Below are 19594 nucleotides of genomic sequence, written 5' to 3'. Positions count from 1 at the left end.
GTACTTTTGGAGTGTATTTTGGAATGTACTTTAGAATGTACTTTTGAATATACTTTTGGAGTGTACTTTTGGAGTGTACTTTTGGAATGTACTTTTGGAGTGTACTTTGGAATGTACTTTAGAATGTACTTTTGAATATACTTTTGGAGTGTACTTTTGGAGTGTACTTTTGGAGTGTACTTTTGGAATGTACTTTTGGAGTGTACTTTTGGAATGTACTTTTGGAATGTACTTTTGGAGTGTACTTTTGGAATGTACTTTTGGAGTGTACTTTTGGAGTGTACTTTGGAATGTACTTTTGGAGTGTACTTTTGGAATGTACTTTTGGAATGTACTTTTGGAGTGTACTTTTGGAGTGTACTTTTGGAGTGTACTTTTGGAGTGTACTTTTGGAATATACTTTAGAATGTACTTTTGAATATACCTTTGGAGTGTACTTTTGGAATGTACTTTTGGAGTGTACTTTTGGAGTGTACTTTTGGAATGTACTTTTGGAATGTACTTTTGGAGTGTACTTTGGAATGTACTTTTGGAGTGTACTTTTGGAATGTACTTTTGGAATGTACTTTTGGAATGTACTTTTGGAGTGTACTTTTGGAGTGTACTTTTGGAGTGTACTTTTGGAATATACTTTAGAATGTACTTTTGAATATACCTTTGGAGTGTACTTTTGGAATGTACTTTTGGAGTGTACTTTTGGAATGTACTTTTGGAGTGTACTTTTGGAGTGTACTTTGGAATGTACTTTTGGAGTGTACTTTGGAATGTACTTTGGAGTGTACTTTTGGAGTGTACTTTTGGAATATACTTTAGAATGTACTTTTGAATATACCTTTGGAGTGTACTTTTGGAATGTACTTTTGGAGTGTACTTTTGGAGTGTACTTTTGGAATGTACTTTTGGAATGTACTTTTGGAGTGTACTTTGGAATGTACTTTTGGAGTGTACTTTTGGAGTGTACTTTTGGAGTGTACTTTTGGAATATACTTTAGAATGTACTTTTGAATATACCTTTGGAGTGTACTTTTGGAATGTACTTTTGGAGTGTACTTTTGGAATGTACTTTTGGAGTGTACTTTTGGAGTGTACTTTTGGAGCGTACTTTTTGGAATGTACTTTTTGGAATGTACTTTTGGAGTGTACTTTTGGAATGTACTTTTGGAATGTACTTTTGGAATGTACTTTTGGAGTGTACTTTTGGAGTGTACTTTTTGGAGTGTACTTTTGGAGTGTACTTTTGGAGTGTACTTTTGGAATGTACTTTTGGAATGTACTTTTGGAGTGTACTTTTTGGAGTGTACTTTTGGAGTGTACTTTTTGAGTGTACTTTTGGAATGTACTTTTGGAATGTACTCTTGGAATGTACTTTTGGAATGTACTTTTGGAGTGTACTTTTGGAATGTACTTTTGGAGTGTACTTTTGGAGTGTACTTTTGGAGTGTACTTTGGCATGTACTTTTGGAGTGTACTTTTGGAATGTACTTTTGGAATGTACTTTTGGAGTGTACTTTTGGAGTGTACTTTTGGAGTGTACTTTTGGAGTGTACTTTTGGAATATACTTTAGAATGTACTTTTGAATATACCTTTGGAGTGTACTTTTGGAATGTACTTTTGGAGTGTACTTTTGGAGTGTACTTTTGGAATGTACTTTTGGAATGTACTTTTGGAGTGTACTTTTGGAGTGTACTTTTGGAGTGTACTTTTGGAATATACTTTAGAATGTACTTTTGAATATACCTTTGGAGTGTACTTTTGGAATGTACTTTTGGAGTGTACTTTTGGAGTGTACTTTTGGAATGTACTTTTGGAATGTACTTTTGGAGTGTACTTTTGGAACGTACTTTTGGAGTGTACTTTTGAATATACCTTTGGAGTGTACTTTTGGAATGTACTTTTGGAGTGTACTTTTGGAGTGTACTTTGGAATGTACTTTTGGAGTGTACTTTTGGAATGTACTTTTGGAATGTACTTTTGGAGTGTACCTTTGGAGTGTACTTTTGGAGTGTACTTTTGGAATATACTTTAGAATGTACTTTTGAATATACCTTTGGAGTGTACTTTTGGAATGTACTTTTGGAGTGTACTTTTGGAGTATACTTTTGGAGTGAATTTTTGGAGTGTACTTTTGGAGTGTACTTTGGAATGTACTTTTGGAGTGTACTTTGGAATGTACTTTAGAATGTACTTTTGGAGTGTACTTTTGGAGTGTACTTTTGGAGTGTACTTTTGGAATATACTTTAGAATGTACTTTTGAATATACCTTTGGAGTGTACTTTTGGAATGTACTTTTGGAGTGTACTTTTGGAGTGTACTTTTGGAGTGTACTTTTGGAATGTACTTTTGGAGTATACTTTTGGAGTGAATTTTTGGAGTGTACTTTTGGAGTGTACTTTGGAATGTACTTTTGGAGTGTACTTTGGAATGTACTTTAGAATGTACTTTTGGAGTGTACTTTTGGAGTGTACTTTTGGAGTGTACTTTTGGAATATACTTTAGAATGTACCTTTGAATATACCTTTGGAGTGTACTTTTGGAGTGTACTTTTGGAGTGTACTTTTGGAGTGTACTTTTGGAGTGTACTTTAGAATGTACTTTTGAAGTGTACTTTTGGAATGTACTTTTGGAATGTACTTTTGGAGTGTACTTTTGGAGTGTACTTTTGGAGTGTACTTTTGGAGTGTACTTTAGAATGTACTTTTGAATATACCTTTGGAGTGTACTTTTGGAATGTACTTTTGGAGTGTACTTTTGGAATGTACTTTTGGAATGTACTTTTGGAGTGTACTTTTGGAGTGTACTTTGGAATGTACTTTTGGAGTGTACTTTGGAATGTACTTTAGAATGTACTTTTGGAGTGTACTTTTGGAGTGTACTTTTGGAATGTACTTTTGGAGTGTACTTTTGGAGTATACTTTTGGAGTGTACTTTTGGAGTGTACTTTTGGAGTGTACTTTGGAATGTACTTTTGGAGTGTACTTTGGAATGTACTTTTGGAGTGTACTTTTGGAGTGTACTTTTGGAGTGTACTTTGGAATGTACTTTTGGAGTGTACTTTTGGAGTGTACTTTTGGAATGTACTTTTGGAATGTACTTTTGGAGTGTACTTTGGAATGTACTTTTGAAGTGTACTTTTGGAATGTACTTTTGGAATGTACGTTTGGAGTGTACTTTTGGAGTGTACTTTTGGAGTGTACTTTGGAACGTACTTTTGAAGTGTACTTTTGGAATGTACTTTTTGAATGTACGTTTGGAGTGTACTTTTGGAGTGTACTTTTGGAGTGTACTTTTGGAGTGTACTTCTGCAATGCAGTAGCCACTGGCTATAACTGTCCCAAAGAGAAAATTCAATTCAGTTCAAAAACAACAATCAGTTTTACAAGATTTTTTAAAGATTTATTAAAACATGATTTCTTCATTAAAACTTTTTAGTTCAAGTCTTTGGTCCAGAATCAACAAAAACAGATTACATTTGATCAAACGAAACACTGTGGGTCACATGATCAGCAGCTGAGGGGGCGGGCCATGTGTCAGACGATGGCGCATACACTTCCTGTTCTCAGGGGGCGGGCCATGTGTCAGACGATGGCGCGTACACTTCCTGTTCTCAGGGGGCGGGGCATGTGTCAGACGATGGCGCGTACACTTCCTGTTCTCAGGGGGCGGGCCATGTGTCAGATGATGGCGCGTACACTTCCTGTTCTCAGGGGGCGGGCCATGTGTCAGACGATGGCGCGTACACTTCCTGTTCTCAGGGGGCGGGCCATGTGTCAGACGATGGCGCGTACACTTCCTGTTCTCAGGGGGCGGGGCATGTGTCAGACGATGGCGCGTACACTTCCTGTTCTCAGGGGGCGGGGCATGTGTCAGACGATGGCGCGTACACTTCCTGTTCTCAGGGGGCGGGCCATGTGTCAGACGATGGCGCGTACACTTCCTGTTCTCAGGGGGCGGGCCATGTGTCAGACGATGGCGCGTACACTTCCTGTTCTCAGGGGGCGGGGCATGTGTCAGACGATGGCGCATACACTTCCTGTTCTCAGGGGGCGGGGCATGTGTCAGACGATGGCGCGTACACTTCCTGTTCTCAGGGGGCGGGGCATGTGTCAGACGATGGCGCGTACACTTCCTGTTCCCACTTTCTTCCTCAGAACTTCCACCAGACGCTCCAGCCTGAGACAGACAGAGCATAAAGAGCATAAAGTGCATAACGACATGACAAAAGTGCTATTAAAGATATTTACAGATCTGACTGAAAATGACCGACAAATTCTAATTTGGCCTAATTTTTTAGACTTAAAAGTGTGATAAATTGTCTCTGTGGGAGGAGCATGTCTCTGTGGGAGGAGCATGTCTCTGTGGGAGGAGGAGTATGTCTCTGTGGGAGGAGGAGCATGTCTCTGTGGGAGGAGGAGCATGTCTCTGTGGGAGGAGCATGTCTCTGTGGGAGGAGGAGCATGTCTCTGTGGGAGGAGCATGTCTCTGTGGGAGGAGGAGCATGTCTCTGTGGGAGGAGGAGCATGTCTCTGTGGGAGGAGGAGCATGTCTCTGTGGGAGGAGGAGCATGTCTCTGTGGGAGGAGCATGTCTCTGTGGGAGGAGGAGCATGTCTCTGTGGGAGGAGGAGCATGTCTCTGTGGGAGGAGGAGCATGTCTCTGTGGGAGGAGGAGCATGTCTCTGTGGGAGGAGCATGTCTCTGTGGGAGGAGCATGTCTCTGTGGGAGGAGGAGCATGTCTCTGTGGGAGGAGCATGTCTCTGTGGGAGGAGGAGCATGTCTCTGTGGGAGGAGGAGCATGTCTCTGTGGGAGGAGCATGTCTCTGTGGGAGGAGGAGCATGTCTCTGTGGGAGGAGGAGCATGTCTCTGTGGGAGGAGGAGCATGTCTCTGTGGGAGGAGCATGTCTCAGTGGGAGACACGCTCTAACCCTGACCTGACCCCTGACCTGACCCCTGACCTGACCCCTGACCTGACCCCTGACCTGACCCCTGACCTGACCCAGTGTCTGAAGCGTATCGAGAGCCGCCATATTGGATTCTGTAACTTCCTGTATGAACTAGAACCGACCGAGGAAAAAGTCCCAGAGAAATCGATGGATTGAAAGTGGATGAAATGGAAGAAGCAAAACATCCAGAGGAAAGTTTAAATGTGGGAGAAAAAAACTGACCAAAACACAAAAAATTAAAAAAGAAAAGGGTTTTTTTGAAGGGAAAAAGTCTGAAGATAATGTTTTAATTTATTTATACAGAGGAAAAAACCCAATGAGAGAAAATCTTTTTTACCCTGTTGAAAACAAAACATATGAATCACAGTCGACAGACGATCTCGCTAAAATGTGCAAACAAACAAACAAACAAACCGCATGGAATGAAATCATGCGAAGCAAGAGAAGTGACAGTGTGTTTAGTGTTTCATGTGGTGCTTTGGTCATGTGACTCACCTCCGGACTCTCTCATTGGCCTGTAAAAGCTCCGCCTCCACGCTCTTCTTCTGCTGTGACATCATCATAAGCTGCTGCTGCAGGGCGGTGACATCATCAGGGAGCAAGGTGGCAGTGACGTCATCGGTGGGAGACACAGGGGGCGGGGCTTCTGAGTGGCTAAAGACAGTTTTATTTGAATTAATTATTTCACGTTAACGAGACGGCTGCATTTAATGAGACAGAATCTAGAAAACTGAACAAAGTTACTAAATCAGATTCATATGTGTTGATGGAAGACTGGATTTGTTAAAGGGGTACTGGCAGGTGTTAAAGGGGTACTGGCAGGTGTTAAAGGGGTACTGGCAGGTGTTAAAGGGGTACTGGCAGGTGTTAAAGGGGAACTGGCAGGTGTTAAAGGGGTACTGGCAGGTGTTAAAGGGGTAAAGGGGTACTGGCAGGTGTTAAAGGGGAACTGGCAGGTGTTAAAGGGGTACTGGCAGGTGTCAAAGGGGTACTGGCAGGTGTTAAAGGGGTAAAGGGGTACTGGCAGGTGTTAAAGGGTAACTGGCAGGTGTTAAAGGGTAACTGGCAGGTGTCAAAGGGGTAAAGGGGTACTGGCAGGTGTTAAAGGGGAACTGGCAGGTGTTAAAGGGGTACTGGCAGGTGTCAAAGGGGTACTGGCAGGTGTCAAAGGAGTACTGGCAGGTGTCAAAGGGGTACTGGCAGGTGTCAAAGGGGTACTGGCAGGTGTTAAAGGGGTACTGGCAGGTGTCAAAGGGGAACTGGCAGGTGTCAAAGGGGAACTGGCAGGTGTTAAAGGGGAACTGGCAGGTGTTAAAGGGGTACTGGCAGGTGTTAAAGGGGAACTGGCAGGTGTTAAAGGGGAACTGGCAGGTGTTAAAGGGGAACTGGCAGGTGTCAAAGGGGTACTGGCAGGTGTTAAAGGAGTAAAGGGGTACTGGCAGGTGTTAAAGGAGTAAAGGGGTACTGGCAGGTGTTAAAGGGTAACTGGCAGGTGTTAAAGGGGTACTGGCAGGTGTCAAAGGGGATCTGGCAGGTGTTAAAGGGGTACTGGCAGGTGTTAAAGGGGAACTGGCAGGTGTTAAAGGGGTACTGGCAGGTGTTAAAGGGGAACTGGCAGGTGTTAAAGGGGAACTGGCAGGTGTCAAAGGGGTACTGGCAGGTGTTATAGGGGTAAAGGGGTACTGGCAGGTGTTAAAGGGTAACTGGCAGGTGTTAAAGGGGAACTGGCAGGTGTTAAAGGGGTAAAGGGGTTCTGGCAGGTGCTAAAGGGGAACTGGCAGGTGTTAAAGGGGAACTGGCAGGTGTCAAAGGGGTACTGGCAGGTGTTAAAGGGGAACTGGCAGGTGTCAAAGGGGTACTGGCAGGTGTTAAAGGGGTACTGGTGGGTGTCAAAGGGGTACTGGCAGGTGTTAAAGGGGAACTGGCAGGTGTTAAAGGGGTATTGGCAGGTGTTAAAGGGGTATTGGCAGGTGTTAATGGGGTACTGGCAGGTGTTAATGGGGTAATGGCAGGTGTTAAAGGGGTACTGGCAGGTGTTAAAGGGGTACTGGCAGGTGTTAAAGGGGAACTGGCAGGTGTCAAAGGGGTACTGGCAGGTGTCAAAGGGGAACTGGCAGGTGTTAAAGGGGTACTGGCAGGTGTCAAAGGGGAACTGGCAGGTGTTAAAGGGGTACTGGCAGGTGTCAAAGGGGTACTGGCAGGTGTCAAAGGGGTACTGGCAGGTGTTAAAGGGGAACTGGCAGGTGTCAAAGGGGTACTGGCGGGTGTCAAAGGGGTACTGGCGGGTGTCAAAGGGGTACTGGCAGGTGTTAAAGGGGAATTGGCAGGTGTTAAAGGGGTACTGGCAGGTGTTAATGGGGTAATGGCAGGTGTTAAAGGGGTACTGGCAGGTGTTAAAGGGGTACTGGCAGGTGTTAAAGGGGTACTGGTGGGTGTCAAAGGGGTACTGGCAGGTGTTAAAGGGGTAAAGGGGTACTGGCAGGTGTTAAAGGGGAACAGGCAGGTGTTAAAGGGGTAAAGGGGTACTGGCAGGTGTTAAAGGGGAACAGGCAGGTGTTAAAGGGGTACTGTCAGGTGTTAAAGGGGAACTGGCAGGTGTTAAAGGGGTACTGGCAGGTGTTATTATAACTCAGTGGTGGAGACTTTTGAATGCTACTTAAAAGATAACGGTTAGCATTAACGCATGCACAAACAAATACGTTACCATAGCGACAGACCGACCTGGGATTGGCTCTGAACTTCTGAAGCTCCGCCTCTAGATGTTGTTGCTCACAAACAGCAGCGTCTCGCTCTCTCTGCAGCATCAGAAGCTCCGCCTTAAAGGGGCAGAAGTCACACAGAAGCTAAAGTGTTAGGGTGTGGCACCACCACACCAGAAGGCCCCTCACCCTAACCTCTGACCCTAACCGCTGACCTCTGACCCTAACCGCTGACCCCTAACCCGAGACAGAGTAATACAATCTTGAAAAAACACACCTCAGAGCGGTATAAAGCTCTAAAGACACACCTAAGAGTGTCTAAAGCTCTAAAGACACACCTCAGAGCGGTATAAAGCTCTAAAGACACCTCAGAGTGTATAAAGCTCTAAAGACACACTTAATAAAGCTCCTCCCCTCCTAGGAGTAAGAGTCCATCATGTCCCTGAGATCAAAAGAAGGAGCTACTGGACTGTGCCTCATAGAGACTATTCTGAATGTGACTATCGTTTATTCACCTCAATTATGTCCAAAAGAACGGAACAAATATTTGAGAGCGTTGCAGAATGTTGTGCTCAATGGTCTTATACTGAGAGTCATGTGGGGCCTGAGGTTCCTGTACAGGTCTTATACTGAGAGTCATGTGGGGCCTGAGGTTCCTGTGCAGGTCTTATACTGAGAGTCATGTGGGGCCTGAGGTTCCTGTACAGGTCTTATACTGAGAGTCATGTGGTGCCGGGGGTTCCTGTACAGGTCTTATACTGAGAGTCATGTGGTGCCGGGGGTTCCTGTACAGGTCTTATACTGAGAGTCATGTGGTGCCTGAGGTTCCTGTACAGGTCTTATACTGAGAGTCATGTGGTGCCGGGGGTTCCTGTACAGGTCTTATACTGAGAGTCATGTGGTGCCGGGGGTTCCTGTACAGGTCTTATACTGAGAGTCATGTGGTGCCTGAGGTTCCTGTACAGGTCTTATACTGAGAGTCATGTGGTGCCGGGGGTTCCTGTACAGGTCTTATACTGAGAGTCATGTGGTGCCGGGGGTTCCTGTACAGGTCTTATACTGAGAGTCATGTGGTGCCGGGGGTTCCTGTACAGGTCTTATACTGAGAGTCATGTGGTGCCTGAGGTTCCTGTACAGGTCTTATACTGAGAGTCATGTGGTGCCGGGGGTTCCTGTACAGGTCTTATACTGAGAGTCATGTGGTGCCGGGGGTTCCTGTACAGGTCTTATACTGAGAGTCATGTGGTGCCTGAGGTTCCTGTACAGGTCTTATACTGAGAGTCATGTGGTGCCGGGGGTTCCTGTACAGGTCTTATACTGAGAGTCATGTGGTGCCGGGGGTTCCTGTACAGGTCTTATACTGAGAGTCATGTGGTGCCTGAGGTTCCTGTACAGGTCTTATACTGAGAGTCATGTGGTGCCGGGGGTTCCTGTACAGGTCTTATACTGAGAGTCATGTGGTGCCGGGGGTTCCTGTACAGGTCTTATACTGAGAGTCATGTGGTGCCGGGGGTTCCTGTACAGGTCTTATACTGAGAGTCATGTGGTGCCTGAGGTTCCTGTACAGGTCTTATACTGAGAGTCATGTGGTGCCGGGGGTTCCTGTACAGGCCTTATACTGAGAGTCATGTGGTGCCGGGGGTTCCTGTACAGGTCTTATACTGAGAGTAATGTGGTGCCTGAGGTTCCTGTACAGGTCTTATACTGAGAGTCATGTGGTGCCTGAGGTTCCTGTACAGGTCTTATACTGAGAGTCATGTGGTGCCTGAGGTTCCTGTACAGGTCTTATACTGAGAGTCATGTGGTGCCTGAGGTTCCTGTACAGGTCTTATACTGAGAGTCATGTGGTGCCTGAGGTTCCTGTACAGGTCTTATACTGAGAGTCATGTGGTGCCTGAGGTTCCTGTACAGGTCTTATACTGAGAGTCATGTGGTGCCGGGGGTTCCTGTACAGGTCTTATACTGAGAGTCATGTGGTGCCGGGGGTTCCTGTACAGGTCTTATACTGAGAGTAATGTGGTGCCTGAGGTTCCTGTACAGGTCTTATACTGAGAGTCATGTGGTGCCTGAGGTTCCTGTACAGGTCTTATACTGAGAGTCATGTGGTGCCGGGGGTTCCTGTACAGGTCTTATACTGAGAGTCATGTGGTGCCGGGGGTTCCTGTACAGGTCTTATACTGAGAGTCATGTGGTGCCGGGGGTTCCTGTACAGGTCTTATACTGAGAGTCATGTGGTGCCTGAGGTTCCTGTACAGGTCTTATACTGAGAGTCATGTGGTGCCGGGGGTTCCTGTACAGGTCTTATACTGAGAGTCATGTGGTGCCTGAGGTTCCTGTACAGGTCTTATACTGAGAGTCATATGGTGCCTGAGGTTCCTGTACAGGTCTTATACTGAGAGTCATGTGGTGCCGGGGGTTCCTGTACAGGTCTTATACTGAGAGTCATGTGGTGCCGGGGGTTCCTGTACAGGTCTTATACTGAGAGTCATGTGGTGCCGGGGGTTCCTGTACAGGTCTTATACTGAAAGTCATGTGGTGCCTGAGGTTCCTGTACAGGTCTTATAGTGAGAGTCATGTGGTGCCAGGGGTTCCTGTACAGGTCTTATACTGAGAGTCATGTGATGCCGGGGGTTCCTGTACAGGTCTTATAGTGAGAGTCATGTGGTGCCGGGGGTTCCTGTACAGGTCTTATACTGAGAGTCATGTGGTGCCTGAGGTTCCTGTACAGGTCTTATACTGAGAGTCATGTGGTGCCTGAGGTTCCTGTACAGGTCTTATACTGAGAGTCATGTGGTGCCTGAGGTTCCTGTATAGGTCTTATACTGAGAGTCATGTGGTGCCAGGGGTTCCTGTACAGGTCTTATACTGAGAGTCATGTGGTGCCTGAGGTTCCTGTACAGGTCTTATACCGAGAGTCATGTGGTGCCGGGGGTTCCTGTACAGGTCTTATACTGAGAGTCATGTGGTGCCTGAGGTTCCTGTACAGGTCTTATACTGAGAGTCATGTGGTGCCGGGGGTTCCTGTACAGGTCTTATACTGAGAGTCATGTGGTGCCTGAGGTTCCTGTACAGTTTTTATACTGAGAGTCATGTGGTGCCGGGGGTTCCTGTACAGGTCTTATACTGAGAGTCATGTGGTGCCTGAGGTTCCTGTACAGGTCTTATACTGAGAGTCATGTGGTGCCTGAGGTTCCTGTACAGGTCTTATACTGAGAGTCATGTGATGCCTGAGGTTCCTGTACAGTTCTTACTGCAGATGACAGACGCTTGGGTCATGAGGAGGAAGTGAAGAATCCCTGGCTCAAATCTGTTCTTACAACATGGAAGGAGCTGATCAGAACAAACTAAACACAGATGTTACAAACTTAAACTGGTAAAGTTTTATGACCAAAGGTTTTGTACAAATAGAATTGAGCTGAGACTCAAGGTCTGAGGACAAAAGGTCTGGAGGACAAAAGGTCAAAGGTTTTTCACCAGATGTAAAAGAGAATGTTGTGAAAAGCTTTGACATGTGGAAAGAAAGTATTTGGGCCTCAAACTGCTGCAATGGAGACAATAAATTGATACCTTTGGAACATAGTCCTGGCGGCAGGAAAGGCCATTACAAAAAACAAAAAAAGACTCAAAATGCACCAACAATTAAGGACTAAACCCAAATAATAACTGACATTTGAAAAATTTACTTAAGTGAACGGCATTTTAGCTTGAAAACAGAATTAGTGCAAATTCGAAGCAGAAATAGGCAAAAGTGGTCGAAATAAGGTCAATAACGGTTAAACAGTTTTTGTTTGTCTAACTCCAACCCTAACCCTAACCCTAACTCTAACCCTAACTCTAACCCAAACTCTAACCCTAACCCCAACCCCAACCCCAACCCCAACCCCAACCCTAACTCTAACTCTAACCCTAACCCTAACTCTAACCCAAACCCAAACCCTAACCCTAACTCTAACTCTAACCCCAACCCTAACCCTAACCCTAACCCTAACCCTAACTCTAACTCTAACCCCAACCCTAACCCTAACCCCAACCCCAACCCTAACCCCAACCCGAACCCTAACCCTAACTCTAACCCTAACCCTAACTCTAACCCCAACCCTAACCCCAACCCTAACCCCAACCCGAACCCCAACCCTAACCCTAACCCTAACTCTAACCCCAACTCTAACCCCAACCCAAACCCAAACCCTAACCCTAACCCTAACTCTAACCCTAACCCTAACCCTAACTCTAACCCTAACCCTAACTCTAACCCTAACTCTAACCCTAACTCTAACCCTAACCCTAACTCTAACCCCAACCCCAACCCGAACCCCAACTCTAACCCTAACCCCAACCCGAACCCCAACTCTAACCCTAACCCTAACTCTAACTCTAACTCTAACCCTAACTCTAACCCCAACCCCAACCCTAACTCTAACCCTAACCCCAACTCTAACCCTAACCCCAACTCTAACCCTAACTCTAACTCTAACCCTAACTCTAACCCCAACTCTAACCCCAACTCTAACCCTAACTCTAACTCTAACTCTAACTCTAACTCTAACCCTAACTCTAACTCTAACCCTAACTCTAACCCTAACTCTAACCCTAACCCTAACTCTAACTCTAACTCTAACTCTAACCCTAACTCTAACTCTAACCCCAACTCTAACTCTAACCCCAACTCTAACCCTAACTCTAACCCTAACCCTAACTCTAACCCTAACTCTAACTCTAACCCTAACCCTAACTCTAACTCTAACTCTAACCCTAACTCTAACTCTAACTCTAACCCTAACTCTAACCCTAACTCTAACCCTAACCCTAACTCTAACTCTAACTCTAACTCTAACCCTAACCCTAACTCTAACTCTAACTCTAACTCTAACCCCAACTCTAACCCTAACTCTAACCCTAACCCTAACCCTAACTCTAACCCTAACCCTAACCCTAACCCTAACTCTAACCCTAACTCTAACCCTAACTCTAACCCTAACTCTAACCCTAACTCTAACTCTAACTCTAACCCTAACCCTAACTCTAACCCTAACTCTAACCCTAACCCTAACTCTAACTCTAACTCTAACCCTAACCCTAACTCTAACCCTAACTCTAACTCTAACTCTAACCCTAACCCTAACTCTAATCCTAACTCTAACTCTAACTCTAACCCTAACTCTAACCCTAACTCTAACTCTAACTCTAACCCTAACTCTAACTCTAACCCCAACTCTAACCCTAACTCTAACCCTAACCCTAACTCTAACCCCAACTCTAACCCTAACTCTAACCCTAACCCTAACTCTAACCCTAACCCTAACCCTAACTCTAACTCTAACCCTAACTCTAACCCTAACTCTAACCCTAACTCTAACTCTAACCCTAACCCTAACTCTAACCCTAACTCTAACCCCAACTCTAACCCTAACTCTAACTCTAACTCTAACCCTAACTCTAACCCTAACTCTAACCCTAACTCTAACCCTAACCCTAACTCTAACTCTAACCCCAACTCTAACCCTAACTCTAACCCTAACCCTAACTCTAACTCTAACTCTAACCCTAACCCTAACTCTAACTCTAACCCTAACTCTAACTCTAACTCTAACTCTAACCCTAACCCTAACTCTAACTCTAACTCTAACTCTAACTCTAACTCTAACTCTAACTCTAACTCTAACCCTAACTCTAACCCTAACTCTAACCCTAACTCTAACTCTAACTCTAACTCTAACTCTAACCCTAACTCTAACCCTAACCCTAACTCTAACCCTAACTCTAACTCTAACTCTAACTCTAACCCTTCAGTCTCAGTAGAATATACTATAATCACACATAAAGTCACAGAGACATTGGGTCAGACTGAACAGGATGTGAAACAGGAGCTGGTCTAACCTCTGTAGTCCTGGTCCTGAACCTGGTCCTGAACCTGGTCCTGAACCTGGTCCTGAACCTGGTCCTGAACCTGGCCTGGTCTAAAGGTCTGGACCCGCTGAGTCCGGGTGTGAGTCCAGGTCTAAAACAAACTTGTGTCTGTTTGAACATCTCTAATTAAAAAGATTCATTAAAATTCATCACATTAATGTTATTAATATTATTAATATTATTAATATTCTCTCATCAGGATTCAGTGAACGCTTCTGCACTTCAGAGACTTCACACTGAGACCCAAGACCAGGACCAGGACCAGGACCAGAGCCAGGACCAGGACCAGAGCCAGGACCAGGACCAGGACCAGGACCAGAGCCAGGACCAGGACCAGGACCAGGACCAGAACCAGGACCAGGACCAGAGCCAGGACCAGGACCAGGACCAGAGCCAGGACCAGGACCAGAGCCAGGACCAGGACCAGGACCAGGACCAGAGCCAGGACCAGGACCAGGACCAGGACCAGGACCAGAGCCAGGACCAGGACCAGGACCAGGACCAGAGCCAGGACCAGGACCAGGACCAGGACCAGGACCAGAGCCAGGACCAGGACCAGGACCAGGACCAGGACCAGGACGAGGACCAGGACGAGGACCAGACCAGGACCAGGACCAGGACCAGGACCAGGACCAGGACCAGGACCAGACCAGGACCAGAGCCAGGACCAGGACCAGGACCAGTTTTTAGCAGTGAAAGTCCAGACCTGAGTGCTGTGCCGCTCTCGTAGCTCCTCCTCCAAACGTTTGACCTGAAACAAAGCAAAACTGGACTAATGTTTGTCTTCTTTTTATTCATATTATGCTTTTTATTCATATTCTTCTTTCCTTTGTTTCCAGTTCTAAAAAGACTTTGGACAGTTTGGGTCATAATCATTGATGAAAGATTAAACATTTAAAACTATAACAAAGGAATATTGAAATAAATGTTATAAATCAAAATTATTTGATTGATTAATTATTTAGAATTAATATAATATGCAATTAGTTGGAATTTAATATAATTATTTGGCAATGATGGGCTTTTATAATAGTTAATCAAACACAGTCTGCTCCTAGAACAACTGAGCACCCGAAGGATCCTAGGAGCCCTGGCGTTTCATGCCCCTGGAAGGTTGACCAAAGGCAAACAGGCCCTAGGTGTATCATTTCTACACAAGGGCCACCTGTTGTAAAGGTATATCCTCTGGTGATCCCCGCCAGAGACGGCGCTGGGCTGTGGTTGGTCCCTCAGGAGCTGCACTAGCATTAGCTTCATTAGCTTCATTAGCTTCATTAGCTTCATTAGCTTGTGGGGAAGCCGAGGTTATAGTCCTTCAGTTTTAAAAGCATCGCCTCGCTTTCCTTTTCCGGGTCTCGTCATCTTTGACAGCGTCTGGCTCCTGAGGTTAGGCTCCTGGGGTTAGGCTCCTGGGGTTAGGCTCCTGGGGTTAGGCTCCTGGGGTTAGGCTCCTGGGGTTAGGCTCCTGAGGTTAGGCTCCTGAGGTTAGGCTCCTGGGGTTAGGCTCCTGGGGTTAGGCTCCTGGGGTTAGGCTCCTGGGGTTAGGCTCCTGGGGTTAGGCTCCTGGGGTTAGGCTCCTGGGGTTAGGCTCCTGAGGTTAGGCTCCTGAGGTTAGGCTCCTGAGGTTAGGCTCCTGAGGTTAGGCTCCTGGGGTAGGCTCCAGAGGTTAGGCTCCTGAGGTTAGACTCCTGAGGTTAGGCTCCTGGGGTTAGGCTCCTGAGGTTAGGCTCCTGAGGTTAGGCTCCTGAGGTTAGGCTCCTGGGGTAGGCTCCAGAGGTTAGGCTCCTGAGGTTAGGCTCCTGAGGTTAGGCTCCTGAGGTTAGGCTCCTGGGGTTAGGCTCCTGGGGTTAGGCTCCTGGGGTTAGGCTCCTGAGGTTAGGCTCCTGAGGTTAGGCTCCTGAGGTTAGACTCCTGGGGTTAGGCTCCTGGGGTTAGGCTCCTGGGGTTAGGCTCCTGGGGTTAGGCTCCAGAGGTTAGGCTCCTGAGGTTAGGCTCCTGAGGTTAGGCTCCTGGGGTTAGGCTCCTGGGGTTAGGCTCCTGGGGTTAGGCTCCTGAGGTTAGGCTCCTGAGGTTAGGCTCCTGAGGTTAGGCTCCTGGGGTTAGGCTCCTGGGGTTAGGCTCCTGGGGTTAGGCTCCTGAGGTTAGGCTCCTGAGGTTAGGCTCCTGGGGTTAGGCTCCTGAGGTTAGGCTCCTGAGGTTAGGCTCCTGAGGTTAGGCTCCTGGGGTTAGGCTCCTGGGGTTAGGCTCCTGAGGTTAGGCTCCTGAGGTTAGGCTCCTGGGGTTAGGCTCCTGAGGTTAGGCTCCTGAGGTTAGGCTCCTGAGGTTAGGCTCCTGGGACTAGGCTCCTGGGGTTAGGCTCCTGGGGTTAGGCTCCTGGGGTTAGGCTCCTGGGACTAGGCTCCTAGGGTTAGGCTCCTGGGACTAGGCTCCTAGGGTTAGGCTCCTAGGGTTAGGCTCCTGGGGTTAGGCTCCTGAGGTTAGGCTCCTGGGGTTAGGCTCCTGAGGTTAGGCTCCTGGGTTAGGCTCCTGAGGTTAGGCTCCTGGGGTTAGGCTCCTGAGGTTAGGCTCCTGAGGTTAGGCTCCTGAGGTTAGGCTCCTGGGTTAGGCTCCTGAGGTTAGGCTCCTGGGGTTAGGCTCCTGGGTTAGGCTCCTGGGGTTAGGCTCCTGGGGTTAGGCTCCTGAGGTTAGGCTCCTGAGGTTAGGCTCCTGGGACTAGGCTCCTGGGACTAGGCTCCTGGGACTAGGCTCCTGGGGTTAGGCTCCTGGGGTTAGGCTCCTGGGACTAGGCTCCTGGGGTTAGGCTCCTGAGGTTAGGCTCCTGAGGTTAGGCTCCTGAGGTTAGGCTCCTGAGGTTAGGCTCCTGGGACTAGGCTCCTGGGGTTAGGCTCCTGGGGTTAGGCTCCTGGGACTAGGCTCCTGGGGCTAGGCTCCTGGGGCTAGGCTCCTGGGGTTAGGCTCCTGGGACTAGGCTCCTGGGGTTAGGCTCCTGGGACTAGGCTCCTAGGGTTAGGCTCCTAGGGTTAGGCTCCTGGGGTTAGGCTCCTGAGGTTAGGCTCCTGGGTTAGGCTCCTGGGGTTAGGCTCCTGGGTTAGGCTCCTGAGGTTAGGCTCCTGGGTTAGGCTCCTGGGGTTAGGCTCCTGGGGTAGGCTCCTGGGTTAGGCTCCTGGGTTAGGCTCCTGGGTTAGGCTCCTGGGGTTAGGCTCCTGGGGTAGGCTCCTGGGTTAGGCTCCTGGATTAGGCTCCTGGGGTTAGGCTCCTGGGGTAGGCTCCTGGGTTAGGCTCCTGGGTTAGGCTCCTGGGGTTAGGCTCCTGGGGTTAGGCTCCTGGGTTTGTCGGTGCAAAGGAGATTTTGAAGGCAAATATGGGCAGCAGGGCGTGGTCAGCGCCATAGTCGGACACTCTGATGACAGCATTTTGAAGGGCCCACTGCCACCACCAGGGGCCACCACCAGGGGCCACCACCAGGGGCCACCACCAGGGGCCACCACCAGGGGTCAGGAGACATTATTCTGTCATTTGATTTTAATCATTCACAGTCACCTATATTAAAAAAATAATATTATGTTGGGTTTGTGTGGGACAGTCTGTGGGACAGTCTGTGGGACAGTGGGTCTCTGTGTGTCCAGTCTGTGGGACAGTCTGTGGGACAGTCTGTGGGACAGTCTGTGGGACAGTGGGTCTCTGTGTGTCCAGTCTGTGGGACAGTCTGTGGGACAGTCTGTGGGACAGTCTGTGGGACAGTGGGTCTCTGTGTGTCCAGTCTGTGGGACAGTGGGTCTCTGTGTGTCCAGTCTGTGGGACTGTGGGACAGTCTGTGTGTCCAGTCTGTGGGACTGTGGGTCTCTGTGTGGCCAGTCTGTGGGACTGTGGGTCTCTGTGTGGCCAGTCTGTGGGACTGTGGGTCTCTGTGTGTCCAGTCTGTGGGACAGTCTGTGGGACAGTCTGTGGGACAGTGGGTCTCTGTGTGGCCAGTCTGTGGGACAGTCTGTGGGACAGTCTGTGGGACAGTCTGTGAGACTGTGGGTCTCTGTGTGGCCAGTCTGTGGGACTGTGGGTCTCTGTGTGTCCAGTCTGTGGGACAGTCTGTGGGACAGTCTGTGGGACAGTGGGTCTCTGTGTGTCCAGTCTGTGGGACAGTCTGTGGGACAGTCTGTGGGACAGTCTGTGGGACTGTGGGTCTCTGTGTGTCCAGTCTGTGGGACTGTGGGTCTCTGTGTGTCCAGCCAAACCTTGGCGGCGTTGGTGTCTCGCTCGTCCATCACGGCGCTTATTTCCTGTGCAGTGATGTCACTCCTGCGTTGCCGTGCCAACCGCACACGTTGAACCAGGATTGGACCGTATTGCTCCACCTGCTGGCTGGAGTCTGCAGCGCAGAGCTGCTCCAGCAGCTGCAGCACGTCCTGAGAACACGTGAACATGTGGGACATATGAACATGTGAACATGTGTGACATACGAACATGTGAACATGTGTGACATATGAACACGAGAACATGTGTGACATATGAACACGAGAACATGTGTGACATATGAACATGTGAACATGTGTGACATATGAACACGAGAACATGTGTGACATATGAACACGTGAACATGTGTGACATATGAACACGTGAACATGTGTGACATACGAACACGTGAACATGTGTGACATATGAACATGTGAACATGTGTGACATACGAACACGTGAACATGTGTGACATATGAAGACGAGAACATGTGTGACATATGAACACGTGAACATGTGTGACATATGAACACGTGAACATGTGTGACATATGAACACGAGAACATGTGTGACATATGAACACGAGAACATGTGTGACATATGAACACGACAACATGTGTGACATATGAACACGTGAACATGTGTGACATATGAACACGACAACATGTGAACATGTGATGACAAAGGGTGAAAAGGGGTAAAACAAACACTCACCAGATCAGAGTCTTCCACTGAGTCCAAGTCCACAGAGAACCTAAAGAGACCAAGACCAGGGTTAGACCAGGACCAGGGTTAGACCAGGACCAGGGTTAGACCAGGACCAGGGTTAGACCAGGACCAGGGTTAGACCAGGACCAGGGTTAGACCAGGACCAGGGCCAGGGTTAGACCAGGACCAGGACCAGGGTTGGACCAGGACCAGGGCCAGGGTTAGACCAGGACCAGGACCAGGGTTAGACCAGGACCAGGGCCAGGGTTAGACCAGGACCAGGGTTAGACCAGGACCAGGGTTAGACCAGGACCAGGACCAGGGTTGGACCAGGACCAGGGCCAGGGTTGGACCAGGACCAGGGCCAGGGTTAGACCAGGACCAGGGTTAGACCAGGACCAGGGTTAGACCAGGACCAGGACCAGGGTTGGACCAGGACCAGGGCCAGGGTTGGACCAGGACCAGGGCCAGGGTTAGACCAGGACCAGGACCAGGGTTAGACCAGGGCCAGGGTTAGACCAGGACTAGGACCAGGGTTGGACCAGGACCAGGGTTAGGACAAAAGGACATAAAGGTCTCTTCTTGTCTCTCTCTTTCATAAAGTGGCTCGATTGTCTGGAGCTCGGTCCAGTCTTTGGTCCAGAGTCTGGACTTGATTAAACAAAGTCCCTGAAGACCTGGACTGGATCAGTCCAGATCCTGGACCTGCAGCTCAGGGACAAAACTGTAATAAACTGTAATAAAGAGAAAAGCACAGCGCAATAAAAGCCTGTCTAAACCAGGACTAAACCAGGACTAAACCAGGTCTAAACCAGGACTAAACCAGGTCTAAACCAGGACTAAACCAGGTCTAAACCAGGACTAAACCAGGTCTAAACCAGGACTAAACCAGGACTAAACCAGGTCTAAACCAGGACTAAACCAGGACTAAACCAGGTCTAAACCAGGACTAAACCAGGTCTAAACCAGGACTAAACCAGGTCTAAACCAGGACTAAACCAGGTCTAAACCAGGACTAAACCAGGTCTAAACCAGGACTAAACCAGGTCTAAACCAGGACTAAACCAGGACTAAACCAGGACTAAACCAGGTCTAAACCAGGACTAAACCA

The 19594-nt window shown here is 48.0% G+C and overlaps 1 protein-coding gene across 1 annotated transcript in view; it reads right to left on the bottom strand.

Annotated features, from left to right (window-relative positions):
• Positions 1-3369: 3369 nt before the first annotated feature.
• Positions 3370-19594, bottom strand: part of LOC140362372 (mirror-image polydactyly gene 1 protein-like) — a 73961-nt gene continuing 57736 nt past the window's right edge. The window contains exons 9-14 of the mRNA XM_072448469.1: positions 18490-18529; positions 17778-17948; positions 14255-14299; positions 7664-7758; positions 5438-5596; positions 3370-4172 (exon numbers count right to left, since the gene is read on the bottom strand). Coding sequence (XP_072304570.1) covers positions 4106-4172; positions 5438-5596; positions 7664-7758; positions 14255-14299; positions 17778-17948; positions 18490-18529 — 577 coding nt within the window. The 3' untranslated portion in view covers positions 3370-4105. The remainder of the gene's footprint in view (positions 4173-5437; positions 5597-7663; positions 7759-14254; positions 14300-17777; positions 17949-18489; positions 18530-19594) is intronic.

This window comes from Eucyclogobius newberryi, unplaced genomic scaffold, assembly GCF_026437365.1.
Source record: "Eucyclogobius newberryi isolate DKJ021-1_F unplaced genomic scaffold, fEucNew1.0.hap1 SCAF_166, whole genome shotgun sequence".
In the NCBI taxonomy this organism is placed as follows: Eukaryota; Metazoa; Chordata; class Actinopteri; order Gobiiformes; family Gobiidae; genus Eucyclogobius; species Eucyclogobius newberryi.
This window is presented reverse-complemented; position numbering and strand designations above follow the sequence as displayed.